At 40.0% G+C, this 13,432-nt stretch overlaps 1 protein-coding gene across 2 annotated transcripts in view; it reads right to left on the bottom strand.

Annotated features, from left to right (window-relative positions):
• Positions 1-1,453: 1,453 nt before the first annotated feature.
• Positions 1,454-13,432, bottom strand: part of chtopa (chromatin target of PRMT1a) — a 32,117-nt gene continuing 20,138 nt past the window's right edge. For both annotated transcript variants that reach the window (XM_062056704.1, XM_062056703.1), the window contains exons 3-6: positions 12,724-12,874; positions 2,782-2,953; positions 2,560-2,706; positions 1,454-2,044 (exon numbers count right to left, since the gene is read on the bottom strand). In XM_062056704.1, coding sequence (XP_061912688.1) covers positions 1,854-2,044; positions 2,560-2,706; positions 2,782-2,953; positions 12,724-12,874 — 661 coding nt within the window. In that variant the 3' untranslated portion in view covers positions 1,454-1,853. The remainder of the gene's footprint in view (positions 2,045-2,559; positions 2,707-2,781; positions 2,954-12,723; positions 12,875-13,432) is intronic.

The raw sequence follows: 13,432 nt of genomic DNA on the forward strand, positions 1-13,432 counted from the left end.
GTTGTTGATTTACTTCTATGCTTGGGGTCGTTGTCTTATTGCATCTTGATAAACTTGGGAAATCATTTTTCCATCGATGAAAGCAATCCATCCAGGCCCAGAGGCAGCCCCAAACCATGATGCCACCTCCACCATATTTCACAGTTGGGATGAGGTTTTGATGTTGGTGTGCTGAGCCAATTTTCCTCCACACATAGTATTGTGTGTTCCTTCCAAACAACTCTATTTTGGTTCCATCTGTCCACAGAACATTTTGCCAGTAGTGCTGTGGAACATCCAGATGCTCATTTGCAAACTTCAAATGTGCAGCAATGTTTTTTGGACACCAGTGGCTTCTTCCGTGGTGTCCTACCACAAACTCCATTCTTGTTCAATGTTTTACGTATTGTAGATTCGTCAACAACAATGTCAGCATGTGCCAGAGATTTCTGTAAGTCTGTTAGCTGACCCTCTAGGATTCTTCTTCACCTCACTGAGCATTCTGCACTGTGCTCTCAGTCATCTTTACAGGTCGACCACACCTCGGGAGAGTAGCAACAGTGCTGAACTTTCTCTATTTATCTATATAGTCTGTCTTACCATGGACACATGGCCATCAAGGCTTTTAGAGATACTTTTGTAACCCTTTCCATCTTAAATCTGACCAATCTAAGTCTATGAGCGAAATGTCTTCTAATACAAACCAGTCAGTCCACTTGCGATCGATTGAATGCCCTGAGATCATTATCTACATATTTAAGTTACATTTAAACCAGTGTGGGTGGCACTGGGAGCGGGTGGGTTAAGGTTCTTGCCCAAGGACAAAACGGCAATGACTCGAATGGCGGAAGCGAGAATCAAACCTGTGACCATCAAGTTGCTGGCACTTTCGCTCTACCAATCGAGCCACACCGCCCAATAAGTGTATCTACAGACATCCAAATTTGTGGTAAAATTACAGAGGAATATGATTTTTTCTTTTTAAAGTCATCAAATTGTTTAAAATGACTTTAACGTGCTCTCAGTTGGCATTTTTATACTATTTAACTAGATTTTTTGTGTGAATTAGCAAAACTTAACTTAAAATTTTGCAATTTACTTTCTGCAATGCACCAAAGTATTAAATCATTTTGTAGTTTTAACAGACTAAACCAATCCAATGTAGTAAACTAGCAAAGCTGTTAAATGTTAATAAAAATTACTCTAATGTAATGCCTATTTAAAAAAAATCAAGCTGTGGGATGCACGTTGAATACCCCAGTTTGAGGAGTTTTTCTATTCAAGGCGGAATCACAAAAGGAAATCCTTTAGTCCAATAGTGGTGGTCTAAGGTTAAGTCATTTTGCCTTGGTATTTCAAACCAGATACACCATCCATTGAGCCATAATTGAAATACACACACAGCTAACATTTAAAATGATGGTGCAGTCAACGAAATATGTCTGAAAGACATTCCATTAAAGACAGAATAACACACTGGAAGAAAATGCTTTGTTGACACATTCTTGAACATAACTTAACACCTTTCCAGAGAAAATGCTTGAGGAAAAGATTGAGCGTGCCAATTGTGTAGCTTTTGTATGCTCCCAGGAGGGGATGTGTAAAAAGTAACTTTAAATCAACTGAGCTCTTCAAACTTTATAAAAATACTGCAGTCAACTAGAACGAAAACAAATGTTATAGGATCTGCTGTAGAAACCATGTTTGGATAAAAGCCCATTTAGTGCTGGATTTTCTTCTGGTCCAAAACAGAGTCCTGGACTGTTTATGCTCCTGTCAAAACAAGTCTAATTTTTGAGAACAAGTAAACAAGACTACACAGTATGTTAAAGGAGCCGTACAGTTCTTGCAGTAACTCAATAAGTCCGTTGGGGTCACTCCATACTATCCGGGTCTGCTTGGGCCATGTAGGCATCCAATTCAGCGTCTAGATGACCTTTTGTCTTGGACATGTAAGCGTCCAGCTGGTTGTCCAGTTGTTCACGGGTCACAGAGGGTCGGCCGACCCCTCTGCCACGGCCACGGCGGCCAGCAAAGCCGCTGCGCCCACGGAGTCCTCCGCGGCCTGTCAAAAAAACGTACAGTGATTCGACAGAACTATGCAGAGATCGAGTTATTTGAGAAGTTTAACGGTACATGTTTTACTAATCACATTTTTTTGTTACAGAACCTTCAATTTGGTACAGAGGTGTACTGGTTTGCACCATGTGCACATTAAGTGACAACAGGAAGTGTTAATGTCACATGAATACTGGATCAATGACTTATGTTCAACCCAACGTTTGGTTAGTGAGAAGTGCCATGGAGAACAGTTCTTGAAAATGTTGTTTGAGAACACTTGCCTTAAGTATGTAACATAATACCTAAAACTCTTCATGGTAAATCATTTTTTTTACAGAATTACCAGCAGTTTACCATATGTTGCATGTCAAAGAAAATCTGAGATGTTTGTATGTTTTTGCATTTTGTCCTCTTACCACACCTTAAATAAACTGAAACGTGACCCTGAAACTGAGGTACATCGTAACCCCATGGTTATGATGTATTGTTACAACCACAATGAATGGCAAGGAACTCTACCTCTGGATACTCCTCCACGGCCTGCACCTCTCCCCATAGGTCCACCTCGGCCAGGAAATCCTCCTCTCTGACGGCCGCCTCTTCGCATTGGCATACGACCAACAGCGCCACGACCTCGCATGGGGCCACCAGGAACCATTCGCTTTCCTTTATTAAATTGTAAAATATATATTATACAGTATTACATACACACACAAAATGATATTTAGGATGAATAGGCACCTCTCAGGGAGAGAGCACCTCTCATCATTCCTCCTCTGCCTCTTCCGCGAAGTCCTCTGGTCATTCCTCGCAATCCTCCTCTGCCACCAACCGCGCCTCCACGCATACCCATCCCCATAGGTCGACCCAGCCGGGCTTGGATGTTGCTCTTCCCCAATCGCTGCTTCAGGCTCTGATAAATGTTTTTAAAAAATATTTTAACATTAGCTATGGCAAGGGACCGTTGAACAGACTGCCTGCATTTGTGATTTAGGTACTTCATCGGTTTCACAAGACTGTTTGGTACAGAGAGTCAGTACATTGCGACCAGTAACATCATGCTATGTTTAGCGGTGACAAGAAAATAAAAACCTGTTAAATCAATGAATACAAATGTGTTCATATTACATTTCATAAAAACCCTAGGATTATTAATTACTAAATAAATCTTCAGTGAAAATTATTATATTAGCCCTCCTAGCTTATAGCTACAGATTGACATAGATTTGCTTTCCAACCATGCGGACAGAAAAAAAAAATGAGTGTGGAAGATAGTGTTGAGAATAAGTGGATGATAATCATTGAATTCAACAAAATAATCAAAAACATGACAAAGCATGTAGCTGCTTGGTGAAGCAGTTTGAGCATAGCACTCCTAGTCTGCACCACACTGAAGCAGAATAAGTCTGTAACACCAGCGAAGGACGCGAAAATATCTTAATGGATGACATTTATCCAGGAAAATATGGAGAAGGTGCTCATAGTGTGTTTAACGGAGAAACAGCTCAAAGAATACACCGTAGACATGTTTATTAGTATAATACACGGACATTGTTTCTGCACGACTGCTCTAGTAGAGCGCACGAGAGCAGTGTTGGGGATTTCGCCTGTGTGGTAAGTGGGGAGAGTTGAGTGCCAAGAGAAAGGCTCAAAGAAAAACGTGGAAAAAATAGAAAATGGCCCAAAGATGACGTGAAAAGTTTTGCATCCATTTAAAACAAAAGACAGACATTGTGGCGACACGTTTGCACGGTCAATTGATGGTGATGAAGCACATTACAAGAAAACATCCTGCATATTTATAAGCAGCAAACAAGCAGAAACAAACTAAATCTATTTTGTCAGTTAACACCACGTTTGGCTTGCATAACGAATGTTTTATCCAAACATATGGGGACATGCGAGGATAGAATTGGTAAATACATTTGTCACTCAATTTATCATACATTATCAGAGATTTTGTTTGTCTAGTTTGGTTCTTCGTCATTGATTACCTGGTTTTAAGCTACACAGATTTCATATTTTAGTGACACACCAAAAACCTTTGGCTGAAACCAGCCCAAAATTGCCATTTCAGCTTTTGTTCGAAAGACTCATCACCAAAACAGCACTTCTGAAACAGGATGTTGTGATGACAATTTGAAAAGCACACAATTGTCCAGAGTGGAGGCAACATGTCTGCATTGTGGACGTACTTCAATATATTTGTGATAGACCTGCGGACAGCGATTTGCAAAACATGCCATGTGGAAATATTAAGCGGGCAGTGGTGGGCTTGCGAGGAGGAGAACCGCCAGCTGGAGCTGCAGCGCCAGGCTAGTGTGACCACCTGTGAATGCTTTGTGGTGGAGGCTCGCAGCAGTACTTGCTGTTCGTCATGGACACTGCTGAGCAACAGAAGTCAAGGGTTATTATAAGCGCTAACGCATGGGAACTATTTTAGCCACGCCTTGATCACAACGTAACTAGCTTATGGCTGTATAGCCATAGTGTTGACAAAATGACATTCTGAGCTACTGCATCATGATTGCCTTAAGTTAATTATAGATTATAAATCATGCCTCTCACCTAGTTAATAGAAGGTTGTAGCCATAAATCGAGACCTTAATATGTCCAATGTATACCCAGAGATGGACACAAAAAAATTTAAATTACTTAATCTAAACGGGAATATAAATACATTTTATCAGTCGGGATTTCAGTGAGACAACATTGTACAAAAAGTCATCGTTTTAATATGTTGGAAATATGTATTTCTTGTTTAGCACTTAAATTGTTTTAATATGTTGGAAGTTTGTATTTCTTGTTTAGCACTTAGCAATACTGCTGCATGATGCTTAGTCTTTCACTAAAGCTGGATCCGTTTAGCACCCAGCTTATAAAACCTGTTGCTCATCCTTATATTTAGGATAAAAAATAAGATTATTTGTCTTACAATAATTACCTGTTGTTGGCTCTAATTAAATCTGCATGATTAGTAGTAGTAGTTGTTAAAGGGAAAAGCGAATGTTGTGATACATCTGAATACCCTGCCGTATGCTTAAATGAGCAAAATACGTAAATATTACGTTGTTATGAATGTGTCCGTTACTACATTACATATATACTTACAATGTGCATATAAAACTATGAAGGTGTTTGGATGTTTTTGAGCGCTTTATAGGTGGAATAGAAAGCCTCCCATTGGCTCCATTATTATCAGACTTTTGCTAAAGTGTATTATGAGAATGCATAAAAACAAGAAAAATGTGTGCTTGACTTGCATAGGGATTGTGAATGATGGGCACAATTCCATTCCAAAATGTGCAGTTCCCCTTTAATAAGTTACACACTGCAAAACATCTATGTCTGGGAGAGAGGAGTAGATATTGACACATTTCACATTTTCATGCTATGGAGTTTATAATACACCTCACGGTGCAACCTGGACACATCATCAGTGATTCTCCCGGGGTCATAGGGTGTTTCGGGTCTTAATCAAACACCCTCACCCCGGCGACCCAGCCGAGGGTGATCAGTCCCTCGACTTGTGTTCAGGTAGCGCTCTACGCCACGCGTCCCCCCTCCGGCGGTCTGCCCTGGGGCTGCGCCGGTGGTGCTTGGAGGTTCTGGGCACTGTGGGGAGTGTCCGGGCCTGGATCCTCCTCCGTCTCATCATAATAATATGTCCAAACTATGTGGACCGATTACCACAGCAATTTGAAGCAACTTCTTGCATGCAAGTCATCCTGATATCGACACAACTAAAAGTAGATTTAAGCTAAAACTACTATTATGTTATTACTGTTACTACTTGGCCAGCTGGTATGCGTTGCCAAGTTGAGACATATTGACTGTACTAATTAGGTCATACAACAGTGGTTGTTTTGGCATTAAAAAAATACATGTTTTTGTTTTGTTCTTCACATCAGTTACAAAGGAGCTCAGATGACAGCAGTGGCCCCCAAACATAGCCATATGTGCAACTCTTAATGCTTGGAAGTGTACAGCAGGCTATGGTAAAATGGTTTGCATGCACAGGATTACCTGTCACTACTGTTCAAGTTTTAAAATCAGTGGCCACTAGGGATTGGTACTGTTCACATACATTACCAATTCTCAATCCCCAGGGATCTGTATAGGTAGTCCACAGAACCAATTTTATGTACCGTAATTTCCGGGATATAGGCCCTACCTGGTTTTAAACCTCAACCACCTACTTTTTGGGATTATTTGATTTTGTTCAAATATTGGCCGCACACTACAAGCCGCAGGTGTACAGATTTAAATATTTACACAGGCACTTGTGTTTATTCACAAATTTAACAAAAGACAGTGCCTGTACCGGAGTGCCTGTCTGGGTCCATCAAGTAATATTATCACTGGAGGTCAATTATTACTGGAGTTCAAGGCCTAACATGTTACACAACGAACAAGCCAGGAGAAGTTATGCTCATCGCTAAGCTAGTCTTTAAGATATTGAAACAAAGAAAGTGCTCATCAAACGTTTATTCATGCTGGAACTGGGTTACAGCTGAAAATATCCAGCTTGTAACAGGAAATTTACAAGTAAATTGATATGAGTCTAGAGACAGAACAGTATAACAGCAACTGTTGTGCTTTGTTGGTGTGCTAAGTGTACATGTAAGGGGAGGGTAAATCAATCCTTTTCTTGTTTTTTGCAAATCAGGTCTATTTGTCGCAACAGAAAGGAGATACAGTTTAAAAAACAGATACATGGACAATTAAAGCTGCAAGCAGGATTGGACGGGTCCGCTTTTTGGCAGGTGCCAGTCCTAGGTGTCCCAATACTTTTGTCCAGAGGTAGTCCTGAGTGAGACCTACATAGAGGTTTTTGTTTCGTGTCTCTACGATATTCGTACTGGGAGTTAGAGGAAGTTGTGTCTGAGTTCACATTGTCATTATAGGGTATTGTGTGTATTGAGGACAAAGAAGGAGTAATCGCATTTTCGTTGTCATTTTTGGCACCGGAGCAGCATCAGTGCTGCGGGTCTTTGAAGGCTCGTAAAAATCAAAACGGTAGCACTAATCACAACTCTTTCGTCAGCTTTTAATCAGAAGGGTTCAATCTCTCTCCTGTAGCAGTTTGAAGCCGAAACGACAAACGCGCTCAGAGGAGATAACGTTTGATGTTTGGTGACCGGTTGTAACAAAAATGTTGTTTTGAAGGAGGAATAGCAAACTTCCTGTTGATTTTTGCTGAAGGATGTCAATCTATGAAATGTAGGTCTAGGCGAGACCTACATAGAGGTATTTGTTTCATGTCTCTAAGATGTTCCTACCGGAAGTTACAAGCAGTTTTGTCTGAGTTTTCCTTTGAGGAGCAGTATTTTCTCTGTTTTTTTCAAAAATTATGTAGAGCACAATTTTGAGTTTTGGGGTTCGGTTTTTTTTTTTAGATCGCAATTTCCACCAGTCCCGATGTGTGTGAGAAGTGTGGTGAGTTTTGAAGTATTTTAAGGGGGTCAAATTAGAGGTCAAAGACGTAAAAAGCAGTGTTTTTAGTACTTTTTTGTCTAAAATGGGAAATTGCCAACTTTCTGTTGGTTTTCGCCCGAGAATGTGTCATTATGAGTTGTAGGTCTAAAAGAGACCTACATACAGGTTTTTGTTTCATGTCTCTACGACCTTCCCAGTGGGAGTTACAGGCAGTTTTTTTTCCCTAGGGGGCGCTAGAGCGCAAATTCGATTTTTGGGGTTTGGTTTTTGAATAACTTGATCTAGCCCACTTTTTGTATGTGTGTAAAAAATTTGGTGAGTTTTAAAGCATGTTAAGGGGGTCAAAGTAGTGCGCAACGGAGCGGAAGAATAATAATAATAATAAGAAAGAATAATAATAAAACCTTACAATTTCAATAGGGTCCTTTCGTCCCATTGCAAGAGGACTCCCTTTGGGATTCCTTTTGAAAAGGTCCTGTGCGGACCCTAATTAATTGAATGCAGCCTACCAGTTGAAGCCTCGATGTCGCCACAGATGTTCCACCTTGGACAACATTCGGCAAATCAGTGGTGGGTAGTAATAGCAGAGGTGTGGACTCGAGTCACATGACTTGGACTCGAGTCAGACTCGAGTCATGAATTTGATGACTTTAGACTCGACTTGACAAAATGTAAAGAGACTTGCAACTCGACTTAGACTTTAACATCAATGACTTGTGACTTCACTTGGACTTGAGCCTTTTGACTTGACATGACTTGCTACTTTCCCCAAAACCCAAAGCTTAAAAAGTTATTTGGGAGCGCTCCGTATCTTTCATTTTGTACGTGTCTGTCTATCAGCGTGTGTGCTGCCTGTCAGCTGGTGTGCTGTCAGTACAACAGCCAATCAAATTAGTTATACGTTGTTTTCATCACACAGCATTCATCCAATCAAATTGCAGGACAACCACCGAACAAGAGTTGTCAAACAATGCGGCAGAGAGAAACAATTATGCCAAAGTTGGTTTCGTTCGGGTACAAAAACTACGACTGGGTCAACAAAAAACGAATTGCGTATGCAAATCACGCAGTTCGAATATTACAGACGGAGACGCAACAACTTCCAACTTCGTTCGACATTTGAAGTTGCCCAAAGAAGGGTAAGTTTTGAATGTAAGATAACGTTTATTGGCTTAGTAATATGACTTTTATTTGCTGTGTAGTTAAATCAGTGAGGCTGTAAACTCACTGCTAACGTTATAATCTTAGACATGTTTTAAGGGTACGCAGCATCGAGCAGTACTGCCTACTGGCGCAGACGAGACGCGGGGCCGCCATCTTGGAGTGGTGATCCGCTCCACTCAGTGCAATTCATTTGTCAGGAGCAATGAACTGTCAGCGCATTTAATTCATTTTACCTCACTGAATACCACTGATTTTCACGCGGTTTTTTGTCATACGTGTAGCTATGATAACGGACACATGTTTTGGCAAGTTTTATTATTCATAGTTTGCTTAACAGTAATATAATATTCTTATACGCTATAAGTGACCAGACGTCCGAGATCAAAACTGGGAATATAATCCCAGAGAAGGGGGAAAAAACGGTAAGCTATTTTTAAATTGAAGAAACAATATGATTAGGTTATATATACATGCGTATATCCTACATAAACAATGTATGAATACATTAGATATCTATATATCCTAGGGACCTATAGACTGTATCTCTGTTGCTGCAGCAGCGGAGAGTTTATTCTGTCTTGACACTTTGTATTGATATTTTGTATTACATTCTTCCCTTAAATGATAATGTTTACAGTGATTGTTATGTATGTATTTTTTATGTATGTCGCTTTGGATAAAAGCGTCTGCCAAATACTTAAACATATATAAACACCTGAAAGTCTTTATATCAGCTAAAACCACCAATTTGTTTCACTACATTCAGAATAAAACCAAATGCTGTTTTACCCAACAATGTTAGTATTTGAATATTGTTACTTGAAGACTTATTCCTGGTTACAATTATACTGTTAAGAAAGTATTGTCTTATATTTTGCCTAAAATGAGAATGCATCATAATCAGTGGCGGCTGGTGAATTTTGTTTTAGGTGGGGCTGAAAGTTTGTAAACCAAACCCCTGTAGGGGCGTCATCCTCCCCCAGAAGATTTATTTGTGATTTTCACATACAAATATTGAATATCTTTGCTCCTTCTCAACTCTGTGGTAATATTATTTTCATAAAATACAACCAATAGTATGTTAATGTTTGTTTTTGCAAATGTGTTTATTCTGTAAAGGAATGAGTTAAATGTTTAAAATTGTTTAAACTATTAAAATTACTGTTAATAGTGCTATTATGAATTGCAATGTCAGCACTATTTTTTTTCTTGCAATTTCAAATGCACTCGTTTTAATAAATAAATACAGCGTTTTAAAAGCATACACAATCTGTGTAAAAATATTAGTCTGTGGTTAAAAGGACTTGAAAGGACTCGAAACTCAAAATGTAGGACTTGGGACTCGACTTGAGACTTTCCAGTCTTGACTTTGGACTTGACTCGGGACTTGCCTGTCTTGACTCGGGACTTGACTCGAGACTTGAGGGCAAAGACTTGAGACTTACTTGTGACTTGCAAAGCAATGACTTGGTCCCACCTCTGAGTAATAGTATATGATTGATTCCCTCAGTGATGGGATCAATCTTTTTATTTTCTCCAAACTATTTGAGGTATTTGTTAAAAGGGGAAATATGTTTTTTCTTTTATTAGTTATAACTGTTGGATACTCAAAAGTTTATGCATTTGGACCTCTGGCGGCTATGTTTTGGACTTCTTTTTTCTTGTTCTTTTTTAAACAGTGGGGAATTGGTGAGTTCACAGATTGACGGATGTGCTTTAAGGGCATTCTTGGACATGCTGTGTCAGAAAGCCTCGCCCCAACCCCACACAGAGGAGACTACTGCCGCTGGAACTTCTGTTAGATGTAGCGCGCTCTTTCTCTCTCTTTAATTAAATTAATTCAACACAATTTGAGAATAAAGAAATTAGGGTTCAAATAGTGCATTTTTTCCTTTAAGAAATCTTAAAAGCCTGTGCCTATAGACGAACCATGAAGTTAAACAACTACCGTATTTTTCGGATTATAATTCGCAGTTTTTTTTCATAGATTTATACTCCGGAGCGATTTATGTGTGAAATTAACACATTATCGTAAAATATCAAATAATATTATTTATCTCATTCCCGTAAGAGACGAGGCGAATGTCAGCAATCGTCACACACACGTCAACCAATAAAAATTTGGCGGGGGCGGGTCATGGCAGAAGTGCATTGTGCGTCATGGCAGAAGTGCATTGTGGGTCATGGGATGCTACCTGCTACTACGTCCGTAGCTATAAAAATGGATCATTTCAACATTGGCAGTAACTTATAAAAACTGTGAAGGGCTGAACAAAAATGGCACCGAAAAGGAAATCATATACTGCAGATTACAAGCTGGACATAGTGAAATATGCAGCAGAAAACGGCAAGAGGAAGTGGCGCATAGCATACCTTTGGAGTTGGTACAGTTGTTTAGAAGCGACACCGAGGAAGAATATTTTATCGGATTTAGCGATTAGGAGTGACAGATTGTTTGGTAAACGTATAGCATGTTCTATATGTTATAGTTATTTGAATGACTCTTACCATAATATGTTACGTTAACATAGCAGGCACGTTCTCAGTTGGTTATTTATGCGTCATATAACGTACACTTATTCAGCCTGTTGTTCACTATTCTTTATTTATTTTAAATTGCCTTTCAAATGTCTATTCTTGGTGTTGGATTTTATCAAATAAATATCCCCCAAAAATACGACTTATACTCGAGTGCCACGTATATATGTTTTTTTCCTTCTTTATTATGCATTTTCGGCCGGTGCGACGTATACTCCGGAGCGACTAATACGCTACTAATTTAATCACATCAAGGTCTTTTTCCTCTCAAACGCTTTCTCATCTGTCCTGTGGCATTGCGTTAGCTGCAGTCGCCGCTATTAACACTAGGTCTCAGCTTGGCAGCACAGGCAGCTGCTTCCATAAATCTTCCATGTTTGGGAATTTTAAGGTGACATCAGATTTTGTGTTGAAGCTCATCTTTAACCCTCCCCGTTTAGTTTCTGCACAAGACGTTTCGCAAACTGCGAGTGAAATGTCTTCTGACATGCTAAAAAGCCCACACTGGAAACTGCTGCACCATGATGCTTTTCTCTGTACACAACAGGCCGAGCACACAGTATCATTACATCACAAATATTCTTCCATACTGGAAGGAAGAGATTGAGGAGCTAAGCGGTAGCACAAGCCAGAATAAATAAACACGGAGATAAGCCTTTATTATTGGTTAATTTTTCATTATTGACGTGACCTTATAATTGCTACTATCGGTCGAAAATTATCGGCCGCCAATATTGTGCATCCCCAACTGGAATATATACATCCGTGTTTATTTGTCCACAACATTTGGACTGCTACAAAATTTGGTTAGCTGCTGAACGCAGACGGAAAAAGTGGCGACTAAATGAGTGTTCTTGTCTCGCATAAGGCTTGTGGATGGACAAAACTCCAAAATAAGTGCAGTCCTTCTTGTACCAGGCACATTCACTTCTTCAGATGAGGCTGGAGGTTAATACAAGCAATAACAGACATTTTAGGTTATTGGGTTGCATCTTAGACATATTTTCGTTGGAACAATAAACATTGTTAAGAAATTAAAATGACAGACTTGCGCAAGTGTCAACAAGAAACATTTACTATGGTTGGAGAAGTCTCTTGACATAAATTAACACGTCACAAATCATGACAAATGTCAACCTCTTGCAATACAGAATATCGTTTTATAAATATCTTGGCAACGACTCCATGGTTTAAAATCCTAGTTGTAGTTTTGATTGAAAAATGGGAAGGTGTTGTAATCACCATCGCTAAGTAGCATGTTTATAGCATATTCAACGTAAATTAGCATTGAGATAGCTTGAAAAGCGAAGCCTTAGCTTCAAGTGCTTTTTATCATGCATGGTTGTAGTCAGTCCCTTATTAATACGCCTGTATGCCCACCAAGTGCTTGAGCCGAGGCGTCTCGAGCAGTCCAGGTATCAAAAATTGTTAACCTATTGATTTTACATGAAATAGTTACTCGGTAGAAATGGGCTACATTGACACCTCCCATTACGAGTTTGTTTACGCCAAGGCACTAAGTAACAACGTTTGTGGTCTCACCTGTTTGTGATTCAGAGCTGCCTGCACCGACGGTCGATTCTCCATCTGCTGGGCCAGCCGGCGATTGCGGGCACTGGCAATATGTTGCTGTTGCATGGTGGCTCGAATGCTAACCGGAGTGGGCTGCTTGTTCTTCAGCATGTTAGTGAAGCTTTAGAAGGTGGGAGGGAAAAGAGGAAGTAAAAGACGAGGGCAGGGGACACACAGAGGAGGAGGAGGAAGCAGGGTTCCATATCAAGTCATTTCTCATGTTATGGATGCGGCCACACTTACAGTTGTGGCTCTTATGTCATGTATATTCCATTTGCTGGCACTCATTTCTCTCTCAAAAATATGCTCAATACATTACTGTTTGTTTCAAACCAAGCAGTAGAAGCACAGAATGCTGAGATAGAGAGAAGAAAGATTTGAGGTAGAGAGATGTATACAATTGCCACTTACTGGCCCCCAGCTGCCTGGCTTCATTGGGTTGTTCTGCAGCAGCAGAGGCCATGGACGAGAGTATGTTTGGCTACTCGGCCACTTACAGCATGGACAGTGACATGGATGACTTGGAAAAAGGAGTGCTGCTGCCACTTCCAAGCTCGGACCGAGTGCCTAATCTTGTAAAGTTGTAGATGAGAAAAGAGCAGTAGAACAGAGATGAAAGGTGCTTCAATTAAGTTGGTTTGAGAGAGAACTATTTGAGAGCTTAAAAAAGTTGCACAAT

This window comes from Entelurus aequoreus, linkage group LG08, assembly GCF_033978785.1.
Source record: "Entelurus aequoreus isolate RoL-2023_Sb linkage group LG08, RoL_Eaeq_v1.1, whole genome shotgun sequence".
NCBI lineage: Eukaryota > Metazoa > Chordata > Actinopteri > Syngnathiformes > Syngnathidae > Entelurus > Entelurus aequoreus.